Here is a 17,658-nt window from a genome sequence, read left to right on the forward strand (position 1 = left end):
ATGTACAAAGGAGAACATTGTTGATGTACAGTTTTTATGAATGATGCATTGTAGAGTATCTATGGATGGTACCTTGGTTCTTCAGAATTTTTCTGAGAAGAGGCCATGTGAGTCCATTAAATAAAAATCTTAAAAAAAAAAGAGCAGGTGAACCTGGCCGTATGTTGGCACACTTTGGACTGGACATCCAAACCTGATTTTTTTTTTTAAAGATTATTTATTTATTCATGAGAGATGCAGAGGGAAAGGCAGAGACATTGGCAGTGAGAGAAATAGTTTCCCTGTGGGGAGCCCGATGTGGGACTCGATCACAGAACTCCAGGATCACAACCTGAGCTGAAGGCAGATGCTCAACCACTGAGCCACTGAGAATGCTCCCCTCGCATTCTCTCTTAAAAAAAAAAGAAGAAAAAAGTTGTTGTAAACATTTATCTATAGGTTTTTATGTGAGCATAAATTTTCCTTTTTCTGGGTTAAATGCCCAGGAGTGCAAGTGTCGATATATGAAAGCTGCATTTCAATTTTGTAAGCAGCTGTCAGAGTTTTCCAGATTGGCTGTACCACCTTACATTCCCACCAGCAATATGTGAGTGATGCGGGTTCTCCGCATCCTTGCCAGCGTTTGGTGTTATTACTTTTTTATTTCAGCTGTGTTCTAATAGGTGTTGTGATGGTTGATTTTATGTGTCAACCTCGCTAGACCACGGTACCCAGATATTTGGACAAACATTGTTCTAGATGTTTCTCTGAAGGTATTTTTTAGATGAGGTTAACATTTATTTATTTGAAAATTTTTTTTGAGGTTAACATTTTATTTATTTAAAAGATTATTTATTCATAGAGACACAGAGAGAGAGAGAGAGAGAGGCAGAAGCAGACTCCATGCAGAGAGCCTGACGTGGGACTCGATCCAGGGTCTCCAGGATCGTGCCCTAGGCTGCAGGCGGCACTAAACCGCTGTGCCACCAGGGCTGCCCGAGGTTAACATTTTAATCAGTAGACTTTGAGTTAAGTAAATTACCCTCCGTAATATGGGTGGGCCTCATCCAATTGCTTGAGGGCTTTAACTGAAAAAGATTGGCTTTTCTGGAAGCAGGTCAGACCATACCTGCTGGGTCTCCTGTCTGTTGCTACCCCACAGATTTTGGACTTTTCAGCCTCTATAATAATTAATAATAATAATATTAATAATATAATAATTGCATAAGTCAATTTCTTAAAATCAGTCTCTTGCTGTACACACACACATACACACACACACACCCGATCCTATTAGTTCTGCTTCTTTGGAAAACGCTGGCTAATACAGATATGTATTGTGAGGTGATAGTGGAATGTCTGTTATAAATAAATAGGTCTGGAGAAGCTTCTGATGAAGTCACATTTGAGTAGAGCACTGAGAGGAGCAGGACAAACAGCTGTATAGACATATAGGGAGAGAGGAATGAGAGCCAGTTTGGACAGTAGTTCTTATTTTCATCTAGTCTTTGTTCAGAAAATGCTAGTAATTTAAATTGATTGGCAAAAGAAAAACTCTCCACTGCTTGGCTCCTGCCCCTTTCTGGTGTACAAGTGGTTTCTCTTTGATACAATAGAAACTGCCTACTTTCCCCAGCTTTTCTTAAAAGAGCTTTTCTTTTCGTTTCTTTTTTTTTTTTTTAACACTTTATTTATTTATTCATAAGACAGAGAGAGAGAGACAGAGACACAGGCAAAGGGAGAAACAGGCTCCATGCAAGGAGCCCGATGTGGGACTTGACCCCAGGGCTCCAGGATTACGTCCTGAGCTGAAGGCAGGCGCTCAGGGTGAGCCACCCAGGCGTCCCTAAAAGAGCTTTTCTTCGAAGAATATGCCTCTTAGACTCTAGATTAGTATTTGTCAACTGTAAAGTGAAGTATATCCAGTGAATGCCACAGCCTCTGTTATAAAAAAAAAAAAAAAATACTTCCCCCAGTAATAACTGGTGTCCTGGCATTTACTCCTTGAGAGAAAGGTGAATGAACACCATGTGAACTAACTTTATATTGTGTACAGTGACTTTTATTACTAGTTTTCACCCTCTTTTAAGTCCCTTAAGAAAGAAGACTTTTTAAACTGCTCTACTGTAATTGAGGAAAAAGAAATGTCAGAGTGGTGGTCATCATCTGCAGAAAAAGCTTGACACTCTTGACCTCTTTGGGGTTGGGACAGTGAATCAGTGTAGGGTCCCAGAAACCCTGGTTTTATGATTTTACCAGCCCAGATATGATTCATGACTCCTGGAGGTATGAGAAAGTGGCTCCTATGTTCACATAAACAATGTCTGAGAGGGGGATATTTTTTCTTCTGGTAGTATCCATGAATGCTTCCCTAAGTGGAAATGGAATGCTTTCTTAGTATTGATCAGCCTCCCACTGGCCGGTTACTAGCAGGGAGATGATGTGGCGTTTTAAGTATTTGCCTCCATACCCCAAAGAATGTTTTTAGCATGTTGTATAGACGGATGAAAGCCCTCATGCTGGCAGTGATCCTTCTGCTATTGTTCTGTAGACAGGTTCTCTAGCTGGGAAAGTACTTTATTTTTATGCATTGTTAAATATTTTATCAGATTTATTTGTACAGAAAAATTTTATCAGATTTATTATACAGAAAATGCCAATAAAGTTGAATAGGACTGTAAAAGAGAAGTGAAGCTTTTTATCTAGATAGTGATTTGTCTTGATAGCAGCACAATGAGGTGAGCCTGGAAAAGCTTTTTCCTGCTGTGATTGCATCATACACCTAATTTAGAACGTGTCATATCAAAGTGACCATCATCGTTTTAAGTGGGCCCCTGATTGCCTGCATGCTTGGGTTCTATCTTCCCATTATTTGACCGTTTGTGGTTGATTTTTCTCTATGCGTTAAGGTGATGATATTTGAACTGGCCGACCATGTGCAATCATTTCTCAGCGAGCATAACAAGCCCCCTCCCAAGTCTTTCCATGAGGAAATGCTGGAAAGGCGGGCTCAGGAGGAGCAGCGGAGGCTGTTGGAGGCCAAGCAGAAGGTAGAGCAGGAGGTGAGAGCCTTGTCACTACTGGTAACCGGGCCCAGGCGACCGGGAGTTGCTATCAGTGTTTACTCCCATCTCTGCCTACATGCTCATCTTTGTTTAGGCTTTGCTCAGCATTTGCTTCAAGAACTGGAGATGTGAAAGAAAAAAAAAAAAAAAAGAACTGGAGATGTGTATGAGAGGAGCCCAAAGAGAAACAGAAATGTGACAAGTGGTTTCCTCCCCAACAAATATCTAGCTGCTTCTAGAACCCTCAGTCTAGTCCTGATCTTTAAAGAAAAGAAAAGAAAAGAAAAAAGTTCATTTAACCAAACTTTTTGTGGTCTTTCTGAGCTTGTAAAGCTGTGCAACAATTCACTGAGCTTTACAGGCTATTTTCTTCCCTCTTTTTTTTTAAATTAATTAATTAATTTTAAAGATTTTATTTATTCATGAAGAACAGAGAGAGAGAAAGAGGCAGAGACACAGGCAGAGGGAGAAGCAGGCTCTATGCAGGGAGCCCAATGTGGGACTCGATTCCGAGACCCCAGGATCACGCCCTGAGCCAAGGGCAGACACTCAACCGCTGAGCCACCCAGGCGTCCCAGATGTTACTGTTCTTGCAGTTATTTCCAGGGTTTTGTTACTATGCTTTTCTTAGGTTCTTGCTCTTGGTTCTGCTTTTTCTCCCCCTTCATTTTGTTCATCTCGTGCTCATGTTATCACCTCTTTGTGGCTGCCATTCATTTGTTACTCTCATCTCCTATTTAATTGTGTAGCCTTGTTATTCTGTAGGGTTTAAAGTTCCATATTTTCATTGTTTCTAGGAAGGCACATTTTTATTAGTGATTATTTAGCTATCAATCTTGTTTTGGTATACTGTTTACCTTCAAGTTTTGAGTATTTTTTTCATTTTGTATTATTGCTAATGCAGTTTTTGGTGAGTCTCTTAATGGTTTATATATCTACAACCTGGAATTTTAGGGGACTCATTAAAAAAAAACAACATACTATTTTTCCCAACCTAAATTCAGTCCCACTTGAACAATAGTTACGTGAGTCAAATGGATGGAAATTAGAAAATTTAATGTTGAGAAAAGTAGAGAAAATAGCAAAAAGTCCGTGGCGTGCAGGGATGGTTCCTGAGCCACTGCCACCCCAGGTCCAGGCACCAGGGACAGCTCAGCCTGCTTGCACCAAGTTGGTCCCACGCTCTAGCAGAGAGCAGACACTAGTACATGTTCTCTACAGATAGGCAGATATTAAAGACGAGGGGCTAGGACAAGGTGGGGATAACAGGGAGACCCATGGTGGTGCTGTAGTGAATGTTTCTCATGAAGAGTGGGAAGTCAGCACCCCTCCCCATACAGTCCTGAAACCTTACTAAAAGGAAGCAACAGTTGTATAAGAATGGATGAAACCGACATAACGACAGCTTGTTATAAGGTTCTGTGTATTCAGGCCTTTTAGGAAGGAGGGCTTGAATCATAGAAATGCAAAAGATGTTTTGGGGGGACGCCTGGGTGTCTCAGTGAGTTGGGTGTCTGACTCTTGATTTTGGCTCAGGTCATTCACTTGATTTTGGCTCAGGTCATACCCTGGTGATGGAGTGTATTTGTCATTCTCTCCCTCTGCTCCTCCCCCCTGCTCGTGCTCTTTCTCTCTCTCCCTTAAATAAAATCTTAAAAAGAAATGCAAAAGAGTTTTGTGATTGTGGAATTTATATGTTGTCTGGGTTTCAGAGAATGGTATTTGATGCACTATCATTCATTTCAGCAACGTGAAATCCTTCATGAGATTCAAAGAAGGAAAGAAGAGATAAAAGAAGAGAGAAAAAGAAAAGAAATGGCTAAGCAGGTATACTATCAATTGTACCACACTAAAATAGTCTACGTTTTGTGAAACATAAAATGTTTCTATTTCCATTGATAATGTTTTCCTCTCCTGTGTTACTATCAGTAGTAAAGCTGGAAATGAAGCACTAAAAAAAAAAAAAATCCCCCAAATATCAGTGTTACTATCAGTAGTAAAGCTGGAAATGAAGCACTAAAAAAAAAAAAATCCCCCAAATATCACTCATTGTGTATTCCAGATTGCCCAAAATGGAAGCAAGATTTAGAGTTGTATGTTATTTGAAGATGACGCGGACTGATGGAATGACAGTAGTTTATCAAAAAAAATGAGTCAAGGGAGAGCAAAGATTGAAGCTTTGATAATTAACCCAGACTGGAATTCTTAGTATGTACTTGGAAAATACAACTATTTGTTCAACTGAAGAGTGAATGGAAATCATACTGATCCACTGGAGATTGTATTCAGTAATGGAAAAGAAGGATCCAACAAGGCAGATTTAAAAAGCAGTGGTAGAAAAGGATGAAGTCCTTTTTCCTATATTTTTCTTGAGTTCAACACGGTCAACATAACAGTTACACATGTTTGGAGAACTCTAGAGAAAATTATACTCTTTTGTAGAATTATGGCATTTAACTCTAAGGGGTAATGGGTGGGTGTACATTGTGATGTCCAAGTAAGCAGCACCTGGCTTTAAAGCTTTGGTGTTTTTACTGCCAGCTCTTTGACCTTGACAGGTGACACTAAATGTGACTCATTTTCCTCATCCCTTAACATGAGACCGATGACTCCTCCCTTCCTTCTCATGTAGTTATTCCCACAGATAAATGTCCTGCCCTTTCTGAAAGTACAGAGCCATACATAAATGTAAGGTGATAGGTCTGTTTCCATCAGCCCTGTCTTCCTCTGATCCCACCTGCCCACCAGCCACTTTATTCTCTCTTTGCATGCCTCTTCCTTGTCTTCTCCCTCTCTTGCTCTTCTCTCAACTTTTCACCCATCTTGTAAGATTCTAAGCATTTTCACTTAGAAAATTCACATTCTGGTGATATTATAACCTGGTCTTCAGTTCTTGAACCAATACACTCTGGACATTGAATTTTTAAAAGTTAAGTTCAACTTAATATTCTTACACTTGAAAGCATTCAGCTTAAATAAAATTTGCACTGTCTACTGAACTAATGACTATGTACCATGATTGTCTCCTATTTATGACTTGTATCTAAAGTCGATTTTACTTTTCTTTTTTCTAGGAGCGTTTGGAAATTGCTAGTTTGTCAAACCAAGATCAAAACTCTAGGAAAGACGCAGGAGGACACAGAATATCTGCCATTCTGCATGGAGGCTCTCCTGACTTTGTAGGAAATGGTAAACATCGGACCAACTCCTCTGGAAGGTCTAGGTAAGTCTGTGGGATTTCTGATTAGGAAAGATGAAGATTGTAGAAAAAATAAAACAACTTGTAGCAACATGTGATGGAATTTTCAAGTAATAGTTTTAGTAACTTTTTCAAAGGCTATAAATCTTAATAGTGTAAAAGAAGATTTTCATTTGTTCTAACTCAATCTGAGTATCCTTTTTTTAAATTTTAAGTTTTTTTTTTTTTAAGATTTTATTTATTCATGAGAGACACAGAGAGAGGGGCAAAGACTTAGGCAGAGGGAGAAGCAGGGTCTTCACAGGGAACCCAATGTGGGACTCGATCACAGATCCGGGATCACACCCAGAGCCGAAAGCAGATGCTCAACCGCTGAACCACCCAGGCGTCCCAGTCTGCAGCCTCTTTAACCGGGACAACTCTAATTTTCTTTTTCTGTGGGTTATAAGAAACCAGTAAAGCTTTATTTAACAAAAGGTTTCTGTTATTTAAAACAAAAGAACAGAAAACCAGTCACTATTCTAGTAGAACTTAAAACCTTGATACTCAAGGGCCTGGCCTTTTCTTTTTTAAAGATTTTATTTTTAAGCAATCTTTGTATCCACTGTGGGGCCCTAGCTCACAACCCCAAGATCAAGAATTTCATGCTCCACCAACTGAGCCTGCCAGGTGCCCCAAGGCCCAGGCCTTTTAGCCCAGCTTTTCTCCGATGAGTCATTGCTTTTGTGGAAGAACTTCATTTTTTGTGTCTTTCAAGTTGTCCTTTTCCCCCCTTGAAGGAATGACTTTTTAAAGAAAATCAAATAACGGGATCCCTGGGTGGCGCAGCGGTTTGGCGCCTGCCTTTGGCCCGGGGCGTGATCCTGGAGGCCCGGGATCGAGTCCCACGTCGGGCTCCCGGTGCGTGGAGCCTGCTTCTCCCTCTGCCTGTGTCTCTGCGCCTCTCTCTCTCTGTGACTGTCATAAATAAATAAAAATTTAAAAAAAAAAAAAAAAAAAAAAAAAAAAAAGAAAATCAAATAACATAAAACTAAACATTTTCAAGTATATAATTCAGTGTCAAATTGCCTTTTGTGAAGTACAGACACAGTCCTCCCCAATCCCTGTCTTCTTTCCAGGGGTGTTACACCTCATAACTGGGTACTTCAGACTTTTTAGGAGAAGCCAAAGGGGGAGGAAAAGTCTCTGTAAGGAGTTCATGGAAGAGAATCATTTCCCACAGATTCGCAGCCACCTTTTTTGCAGCTTACTAATGTGTAGCTTAGAGTCTAGGATGTATTACCTGTTTCCACCATCAAACAACATCAACTCGTCTCCTAGCTTGTTCCCCCCCCCCTTTTTTATAGCTTATTTATTTTTTTAGGATTTTATTTATTTATTCGTGAGAGACACACACACACACACAGAGAGAGAGAGAGAGAGAGGCAGAGACATAGCTAGAGGGAGAAGCAGGCTCCATGCAGGAAGCCTGATGCGGGTCTCGATCCTGGGACTCCAGGATCATGCCCTGAGCCAAAGGCAGACGCTCAATCAGTGAGCCACCCAAGTGTCCCCTAGCTTGTTTTCCTGATCCTCAAACCAGTTAATGTAACTGCTGGCTGTTCAACCTTATAGAGAGAACAGATTCCGAAAGGTATAAGACATGGGATTCCCTGCACTCTCCCCAAAAAGCTAGGGAACCACTGAAGTGTATAAAGGACGTGGGTAGGAAAGGAGCGAATCCTTTTCTTTTTTCTTTTTTTAAAGATTTTATTTATTCATGAGAGACACAGAGAGAGAGGGGGGCAGAGACACAAGCAGAGGGAGAAGCAGGCTCCATGCAGGGAGCCCGACGTGGGGCTCCATCCCAAGTCTCCAGGATCAGGCCCTGGGCTGAAGGTGGCGCTAAACCACTGAGCCATCAGGGCTGCCCAAAAGGAGTGAATCCTGGATAAATATTTCCAAACTTGTGATTCTCCATTGATCACTGTTTCTCTATGTGGTTCCTTGGAGGCATAGACTAGTTCACCTCAACTTAAGCAGTGTCGAGAATTCTTACTTTCTGTCCTCAATACTGCCCTGAGTTTGAAACTAAGGGATGAAGAGCTAGTTTTCTGTGGCATCTTGATGAATTAGGCAGGAAGTTGAGGATATCTTCCATGTTTCAGGTGAGATTCTCCTTTTTCATATCCTGGTCCAACCAACTACCCTATCAGTCATGTTGGCAGAACAGTCTTTTGGATGAGAGCCCAATTCTTAAGTCCCCCTTTGACAGATTGCCACCTCTCTTCTTGCTACTTGGCTTTTAAAAACAACCACCTTTTCGGGGCACCTGGGTGGCACGGTTGGTTAAGCTTCTAACTCTGGGTTTCGGCTCAGGTAGTGATCTCAGGTTCTTGAGATTGAGCCGCACATTGGGTCCTGTACTTAATGTGGAGTCTGTTGGAGATCATCTCCTTCTGCTCTCCCCATGCTTGCACTCTCTCTTTCTCTCTCTCTCTAAAATAAATAAAATCTTTTAAAAAAATTCACCTTTTCTTGTTTTCAGGCATCAAGCTCCTAGGCACCTAGTTTTCTAAAATTGAATTATCTCTAATTCTCTGTCCCTTAGAAGATGTAGTTAATAATATTTGGCAGTTTTGGGATCCTTGGGTGGCTCAGCGGTTTGGCGCCTGCCTTTGGCCCAGGGCGCGATCCTGGAGACCCGGGATCGAATCCCATGTCGGGCTCCCGGTGCATGAGCTGCTTCTCCCTCAGCCTATGTCTCTGCTCTCTCTCTCTCTCTCTCTCTCTCTCTCTCTCTCTGACTATCATAAATAAATAAAAATTAAAAAAAAAAGACCTGACTTAATTAAAAAAAATATTTGGCAGTTTTGTTTAAAACATCCTTTATCTTTGCACAACACAGCTACGTGGAAAAACTGATTGCATGGGTGATATTCCTAATAATATTGCAATCCCCTGTGAACATTCTGTAATCTCAAATAGACCCTTGATGATGAGACCACTGTTAGTTACTGCTTCTAAATTCCATTTGTTTGCATTGGGATAGCTATTTATTTTTTTTCTTTTTTTCCTTTTTTGGAGCTGGAGTGGGGGAAGGGGCAGAGGGAGAAGGAGAGAGAGAATCTATTTTTTATTTTTAAAGATTTTATTTATTCATGAGAGACAGAGAGAGAGAGAGAGAGAGTGAGAGGCAGAGACACAGGCAGAGGGAGAAGCAGGCTTCATGCAGGGAGCCCGACTTGGGACTTGATCCTAGATCTCCAGGATCAAGCCCTAGGCTGAGGGTTGCGCTAAACCGCTGAGCCACCCAGGCTGCCCCAAGAGAGAGAATCTTAAGCAGGCGCCACACCCAGTGCAGAGCCCAGTGGAGCCCAACGTGGGGCTTGATCTCACAACCCTGAGATCATGAACTGAGCCAAAATCAAAGTCCAGTGCTTAACTGACTGAGCCACCCAGGTGTCTCAGGGATGGTTATTTCTGATGCAGTTCAGAAGCTGTTTTACTCATAAATGAATTAGGTTCCTAAAGGTTGTTCTAAACTCAATTTTGGATGAGTCTAAAATAGACAATATGAGCACCCAATATATATACATCTCTTGGGTGAAAATAGGAAACATCAGTGGCACTGGCTTTTGCCTCTATTCCTTCTCAGACTTTATGAGATTTGCTTTTTATCCTTCAGAATGATTACCACTGTTATACATTCTATTCTATTTGTACCACTTTTGTTTTTTTCTTGACACTTAAACTTTTAAAAGTCTCAATATTTCATTTATTTCACTCCTAATGATTCATCTTTTCCCTCTAAAACTTTTTTTTTAAAGATTTTATTTATTTATTCATGAGAGACACACAGAGAGAGGCAGAGACACAGGCAGAGGGAGAAGCAGGCTCCATGCAGGGAGCCTGATGTGGGACTCGATCCCAGGACTCTAGGATCATGCTCTGAGCCAAAGGCAGATGCCTAACCGCTGAGCCACCCAGGCATCCCTCACACTAAAACTCTTAACATTCTCATTGTGTTTGTACTTAACAGTCATGATAAAGTGATTAATATTCTAAAACACTTTCTTTTTTTAAAGATTTTATTTATTCATGAGACAGAGGCAGAGACCTAGGCAGAGGGAAAAGCAGGCTCCCCACAGGAAGCCCAATTCAGAATTCGATCCCAGGACTCTGGGATCACGCCCTGAGCCGAAAACAGACGCTCAACCATTGAGCCACCTAGGCATCCCTAAAACCCCTGTAAACCAAGCAGTGACACACTATAAATAACATAAAGATGACATAAGCTAAAATATCTATTAGCACCATCTTTTGAAAGGAGCAGAATGGATGTAGAGATGGATAATTTATATTATAAATAATGTTAATAATAAGCCTACCATATCATTTTAACCTTTGCTTTTATGTTTTTCTCCGTAAGTTTCAGGGTGCCTTTGGTTTCACAAAAAACTTTATTTTTTATTTTATTTTATTTTTTAAAAGATTTTATTTATTTATTCACAAGAGACAGAGAGAGAGAGGCAGAGACACAGGCAGAGGGAGAAGCAGGCTCCATGCAGGGAGCCCGATATGGGACTTGATCCCGGGGCCCCAGGATCACACCCTGGGCTGAAGGCGGCACTAAACCACTGAGCCACCTGGGCTGCCCAACAAAAAACTTTACTAGTAGAAATTTAAACAGAACTACATTATATTAGTCCTTCCCTGGTGTTTCAAATATGTAGACATGTGTGGTATGAGACAGTCAAATCATAATGGTTCTTGTCAGCAGTGTGGGAGAGGCTTGGGGGAGGGGAAGACGCTTAGGTCTGGGGGTGGAGAGACCAGTTAATAATGGAGTATCACACATGTCCAGGAGAAAGTTGGCAATGACCCAAATGGGGCAGGGGGAATTGGAGAGGAGAGGGTGGTGCTTGGGGGGTTAACTACACATAGGAGATCTAGTTGCTCAGGGAGGCTTGTGTGTTTCTGACTAGAGACAGAATGGATGACAGTGCCACCAACCAAAAGAAAAGAACCAAGGGGAAAAACCAGATTGAGAGTGGATAGGTTGGTGATGGTGGTTTTACTGATATTGCAGTGGCATGAAGAGTAAAGAGAAGGCACAGAGGTGGAGACAAGCAAGTATAGAAGTTTGAAAATGAAAAGCAAGAGGAGGTGGGAGCACAAGATTGAGGAAGGAGAGTGTGCACCTGGGAGAGAGCCATAGTTCTGAGGGGCTGGAACCAGTGGAGGGTCAGACTGAATGTACAGGAGACGGGGACTAGCTCATATACCAAGATCTCAGAGGAGACTGTTGGGAATGGAACAGTGGACTGGATTGCCATCCTCCTTCAGTCTGGGCAAAAGAAAGAATGGTACAGATGTCAAGAAATGTTACAGGCAGAACCGTAGAAAGTGTGGGCTTCACTGTCCAGTGCTTCATGTTCTGAGCGAAAGTAGGAGGCAAGATCATGCTTAGTGAGGCTGCTTTCCAGAGATCAGCCCCTGTGGCTCATCAAAACCTTTTGTACAGGTGTCCAGGCCTGACTGTCAGCTTTCTCCGTATCCCTCTTCCCTGTAACCTCTGCCAATTTATTCATTTATATTATAATTATATTTATAATTCCCTGATTATTTTTGCATTATCTAGCTTCCCAGATCTTGCTTCTAACTCAGACAAAAAGCAGAATATGAGGAAGAGGGGAGGACAGGGTAGGTTCTGAGCGTTGGGGAGAAGTCATAAAGGAGATTAGCAGAGCATATCTACCAAACACAAGACAACGAATGGGAACATGCAATGTTTGGGGCTCAGCTGAAGACTAGGCATTTGTAGTGCTCCACATCCCCATTTGTAGCTTTCTCCAGACGTGCAGGTGCATGGGGATCCAGAGATATGGGAGTGCTGTGGGACCCAGCTAAATCACTGCTGTAGAACGTCTGTGATGATGGAAATGTTTCCCTATCAGTCCTGTCCAGCAGGGTAGCCACCTAGTTACTTGTGGCTTTTGAGTACTGAAATTTGGCTACTGCTGTTAAAGAGGTGATTTTTTTTTTTAAGATTTTATTTATTTATTCACAAGAGACACACAGAGAGAGGCAGAGACACAGGCAAAGGGAGAAGCAGCCTGTGATATAGGCCGTGGGGAGCCTGATATGGGACTCGATCCCAGGACCTGAGCCAAAGGCAGACAACCACTGAGCCACCCAGGTGCCCCAAAGAGCTGAATTTTTTTTTTTTAAGATTTTATTTATGTATTCATGAGACAGAGAGAGAGAGAGAGAGAGAGGCAGAGACACAGGCAGAGGGAGAAGCAGGCTCCATGCAGGGAGCCCGATGTGGGACTCTATCCCGGGTCTCCAGGATCATGCCCTGGGCTAAAGGTGGCACTAAACCACTGAGCCACCCAGGCTGCTCAGAACTGAATTTTTAATTTCATTTTGATTAAATCTAAATAGCCATATGTGGCTAGTGGCTACCCTGTTGGACAGCACAGACGTAGATTTAGGGATCTGTAGAGTTCATATGGAGAGGACCTCAATAGAATGGGGTGCTACTGATCCCATTAGCACTTGAACTCAGTTCCTAGTGGAGATAGATATTAGACAGTGAATGGGGTAGTAAACTGGAGAAAACAGAGGGGCAAGAATTTCCTGTTAATCTTAAGTTAAAAAAAAAAAATCATTGTCTAAATTTGTTTTGAAGGCGAGAACGTCAGTATTCTCTGTGTAGTAGTGAAGATTCTTCTGGCTCTTGTGAAGTCCTGTATTTCTCTATGGGTAGCCCTGATCAGCTCATGGTTTACAAAGGGAGGTGCATTGGTGAGTAAATTCGCTAAATTGATTTAAATTATTCTAGCGACAAAAGTTAATCATGGAAGGATGGGGTGGAACGGACACTGCATTGTCTGAAGCAGTGTGGTCCAGGGAAGACTATCAACTCAGTGAGTCATTCTAGTTCCTGTTAGCTAATGACCAGAAAGAGAAAGTGCTTAGGTTTCCCCTTCCGTAAAATGGAAATTAAAACCTAAGCTCTTGGAAGTATTGTTAGCTTAAAGATCATTTAACATTTGTCATTATTATAATTCGTCAAGCTTTTTGAAACCAAAATGGTCAAAAATAAGAATCGCTAGAATTTTGCATCATGTGCATCAATTGCTGATAAAATATGTGTAATAAAATGACCAAGTGTAATTTTCTAAAGTTGATACCCATCTTAATAGCATTTTCCTGCTTGGCATTGCTGGCCAGGAAAACCAGCTTATTTATTTTCCATCTGTCTTACTTAGCAATTTTGTCTACTAAGGGCTATTTAGAATAAAGCTGGTTTAGCAATTTGTGATTTGGATTGTTTATGTTAAAGTCAAGTTTTCATTATTTACTTTTTTGCATAAGTGTATATCTTTTATCAGCCATTCAGATACAGCCACTACTTGGTGTAGGGGTCACTTGCATGTAGTGATTTTGACAATTTAATTTTCAATCGCATGAATATTCTTACCAAAGTTAACAGCCAAATTATCTATATTAATTTACTTTCTTTTTTTTATATATATACTTTATTAATTTATTCTGAGAGACAGCAGAGAGAGAGGCAGAGACGCAGGCAGAGGGTGAAGCAGGGCTCCATCCAGGGAGCCCAGTGTGGGACTCGATCCCGGGTCTCCAGGGTCATGGCCTGGGCCGAAGGGAGGCGCTAAACCACTGGGCCACCTGGGCGTCCCTGAATTTACTTTCTTTTGGTGTCTTTTTCCCATGCCCTTTTTTTTTTTTTTAATTTATTTATGATAGTCACAGAGAGAGGCAGAGACACAGGCAGAGGGAGAAGCAGGCTCCATGCACCGGAAGCCCGATGTGGGATTCGATCCCGGGTCTCCAGGATCACGCCCTGGGCCAAAGGCAGGCGCCAAACCACTGCGCCACCCAGGGATCCCTCCCATGCCCTTTAAGGAGATACAAATTAGCAGGGGAGTTACCAGGAGCAAGCAGCAGATAAAACGGAGAACAAACCAGATATCTGAATAGTCTATGAACCGAACACTTAACCTTGGCTATCAGAAAGCAGCCTGAACTGTACAAGACCATGTGTACACAGAGTGTGCCCTGTTCAGACAAAGCAACCATTTAAGCAGGTTCATGACCTTGGACCTGAGACTGTCCTTGACTTAGAGGCATTTCAGGCTCCCAAACTGTTAACATAAAACTCCCTGCTTTCAATAATATGGAGAAACCAGGAAGGCAAATTAATCCAGATGCTTATTACCTTCGCTTAGTTTCTAATTCTCACTGGTACACATTAGACCAATTTACCTTAGTTAATACCCTCATTAGGGGACACATTTGTAGTCAACATTTTTTAATAAAACCGTCATGTAAATTAGTTATTAGCTTTCTCACAACAGGTCTGATTTTTAAAATATGTCCTGATTTTTTAGGAAATGTTTTATGAAAGCTGAACTAATTAACATTAGTTTTTCCACTTAAAGCTGTTAGAAGCAGAGAAAGCTGATGGATAAAGCACTATGGAGACCGTCTGTACAAATGATCATTAACACTTAATAGAGTTGCAGTCAGAAATCTTCTGGTAACATACTTCCTTCAGCCTCATTGCAATGTGTTCTTTTGTCCCTTTTATTATCCCCATCATGAAAAAGTGACAAGAGGGTGGTGATAACAAAATCACAATACAGAAAAACCCCTCCAGCCAGCAATTAGGCGATACCCACTGGGTTCCAATTTAGGAGATACATATTGCGAGACATTGTACTGTATGACGCACACATTTAATTAGGCTTTATGTAAATCACATCACATTCCATCCCATATTAAAATCATGTCTCTCCCAGTGTGTACTGCTTAAACCCCACGTTCCACAGGTTGCTTCTTAGGTTGAAATATATTCATACATCAAGGAATATGTTTTTTTGCCTTAGGCTCAGAATGTCAGGAGTTGTTTATAACTAGCATAACTGATCATTTTAATTAAAATTTCTTAAGTTGCCAGCATTTCTTTTTTTTTTCTTTTTTAAGTTGCCAGCATTTCTAATGAGGTTAAAAACTGCTTCTCTGTTAAAAAGTCTAGGTGAGCTAGTTCAGACACACTTCTCTAAAGTAGGTATTTTTTTTTTAAGATTTTATTTGTTTATTCATGAGACACACACACACACACACATACACAGAGAGAGAGAGAGAGAAATAGAGAAAGAGAGAAAGAGACACAGAGACACAGGCAGAGGGAGAAGCAGGTTCCATGCAGGGAGCCCGGCAGGGGACTCGATCCCCGGTCTCCAGGATCACGCCCTGGGCTGCAGGTGGCGCTAAACTGCTGCGCCACTGGGTCTGCCCTCTCTAAAGTAATTTTGCTAAGACTACTTTGTCTTATAAATACAGGTTACCTTGCATTTTTAAATGGAAAAAATAAGTACATCATTTCTTTGGAACAGTTTTTTTCATTAAGAAGACAATGTAGCATGGAAAACTATCATTTATTTTTTGAAAACTATCATTTATGTACTAAGGGGAAAAGACAAAATACTATATATAAGTGGTTTTCAGTTGGGGGTAGTTTTGTCCCCTGGGGGACATTTGTGGACCTATTTTCGATGGTTAAGACTAGGGTAGGGGTGCTACTGGCATCTAGTGGGTAGAGGCCAGGGATGCTGCTAAACACCTTGCAGTACACAAGACCCCCCTTTTCAGCAAAAGAGTTAGTCTAAAATGTCCTGGGGTCAAGGGTAAGAAATGCTGTTATATATGCTATGATTTGGTAAATTAGAGAAAAAGTAGAGGGAAGTGGAAGAGAAAATGGTGATATTGTGGGTGGTACTTTTCTTCATTTCCAATTTTTTGGTAATTTTCTATCACAGTCTTTAATAAAAATTGGTGTTATAGAAATTTCACTCTCCCAGATATGAGTGGAAACCATATACCTATTATTAAATAAATATGTCTGTCTTTCTAGCTTCAAATTTAAACTCATTTCTGGTTCTTTCTCCCAAAACCAGTGGCCAGTTTGTATTTGTTGCATATACTCGCATTTTATAAGATCATTGATATATTGAAGTTTCGAAATAGTTAAAACTTGTTTTTCCTATGCACAGTAATCTACCTTGGTGGAGTAATCTCAGTGGACTGCGCCTATTTCCAAATTCCTTTCATCACATTAGTTGGTCATTAGTCACATGAGGGTAGGCATGGTCATCAGAAGTGAACCGGTCATGAAAGTCACGTTGTGAATAATGGCTAGTAGAGGAAAACACTGATCTGATGCTAAAATCTTATAGTCGATTATTGTCCATTTGTAAAAATTAATATTTAAGCGTTCAGAGTATGTTGTGAAATATTAAAAATTTGATTATAACAGAGCGTATATTATATGAAATCATTTTTTATAGTTTGCATGTGGTATCCACTGTTGAATGCATGAATGAAGATATAGCCCCTCTTTCTTGACCCCAGCAGAAAGTAGACCAGTGAGATTTCATCATATTTTCTTTCAATGTGCAGGCAGTGATGAGCAGCTTGGAAAATTAGTTTATAATGCTTTGGAAACGGCCACTGGCAACTTTGTGTCATTGCATGAGTGGGTCCTTCGGTGGCAGAAAAAAATGGGCCCGTTCCTTACCAGTCAAGAGAAGGAGAAGATTGATAAGTGCAAAAAGCAGGTGGGCATCCCAGGGGCCCCCTGAGCAGAGGCCTCTCCCCTCTACCCCCTACCCCCCATGCCCAACTTGATGAGGTAGCAAAACAAAAGAGCTGGGCTTTTAACTGGAGGTGATGGTGGGGGACCTGCTTCTTTTCCAGAGTTTTCTCAGCCCCTTGTTGCCCCTTTCACCACACTCAGAACATGGTTATGACTTGTACAGCTTTTTCCTATACTCTTTTTCTGCTTTTCTGAGGGCATTAATAACCATCTCCAGCTGGAGCTAAATAATACTTCATTCTTGTGCTTTCTGCAATCTTTTTTTTTAAGATTTTATTTATTTATTCATGAGAGACACACAGAGAGAGGCAGAGACACAGGCAGAGGGAGAAGCAGGCTCCATGCAGGGAGCCTGATGCGGGACTTGATCCCGGGTCTCCAGGATCACGCCCTGGGCCGAAGGCAGACACTCAACCACTGAGTCACCCAGGTGTCCCTCTGCAATCTTTTAAAGTCTTTGCAGCAGATCTGAATTTTAGGGGACTGGACAATTTTAACATTAGTTTATAATGCTGAGTTTAAGGAGAATATTTAACGTTGCATGTCACACAGTTACATAATAATGATATTACAAATGGTAGGAAAGCATTATGTTTAGAAATATGTATTTCTGGTAGAAAAACTGGTAGTAAATATACTGAAATTGAAACGGTTTTTGTAGGATCCCTCAGTGGCTCAGTTGCTTAGCACCTGCCTTTGGCCCAGCGCATGATCCTGGAGTCCTGGGATCAAGTCCCACATCG

At 41.2% G+C, this 17,658-nt stretch overlaps 1 protein-coding gene across 8 annotated transcripts in view; it reads left to right on the plus strand.

Moving 5' to 3' along the window:
- The window catches only part of EIF2AK4 (eukaryotic translation initiation factor 2 alpha kinase 4), a 107,757-nt gene that overhangs the window by 19,186 nt on the left and 70,913 nt on the right, over nt 1–17,658 (plus strand). For 6 of the 8 annotated variants that reach the window (XM_055316584.1, XM_055316586.1, XM_055316585.1 and 3 more), the window contains 5 exons: nt 2,889–3,041; nt 4,791–4,871; nt 6,119–6,267; nt 12,920–13,035; nt 16,720–16,877. In XM_055316584.1, coding sequence (XP_055172559.1) covers nt 2,889–3,041; nt 4,791–4,871; nt 6,119–6,267; nt 12,920–13,035; nt 16,720–16,877 — 657 coding nt within the window. Of the gene's footprint in view, nt 1–2,888; nt 3,042–4,790; nt 4,872–5,150; nt 5,253–6,118; nt 6,268–12,919; nt 13,036–16,719; nt 16,878–17,658 lie in introns of those variants that run through there. The other 2 variants (XM_055316587.1, XM_055316592.1) reach the window with 2 other exon arrangements.

The sequence above is a fragment of the Nyctereutes procyonoides genome, unplaced genomic scaffold (assembly GCF_905146905.1).
Source record: "Nyctereutes procyonoides isolate TBG_1078 unplaced genomic scaffold, NYPRO_anot_genome, whole genome shotgun sequence".
NCBI lineage: Eukaryota > Metazoa > Chordata > Mammalia > Carnivora > Canidae > Nyctereutes > Nyctereutes procyonoides.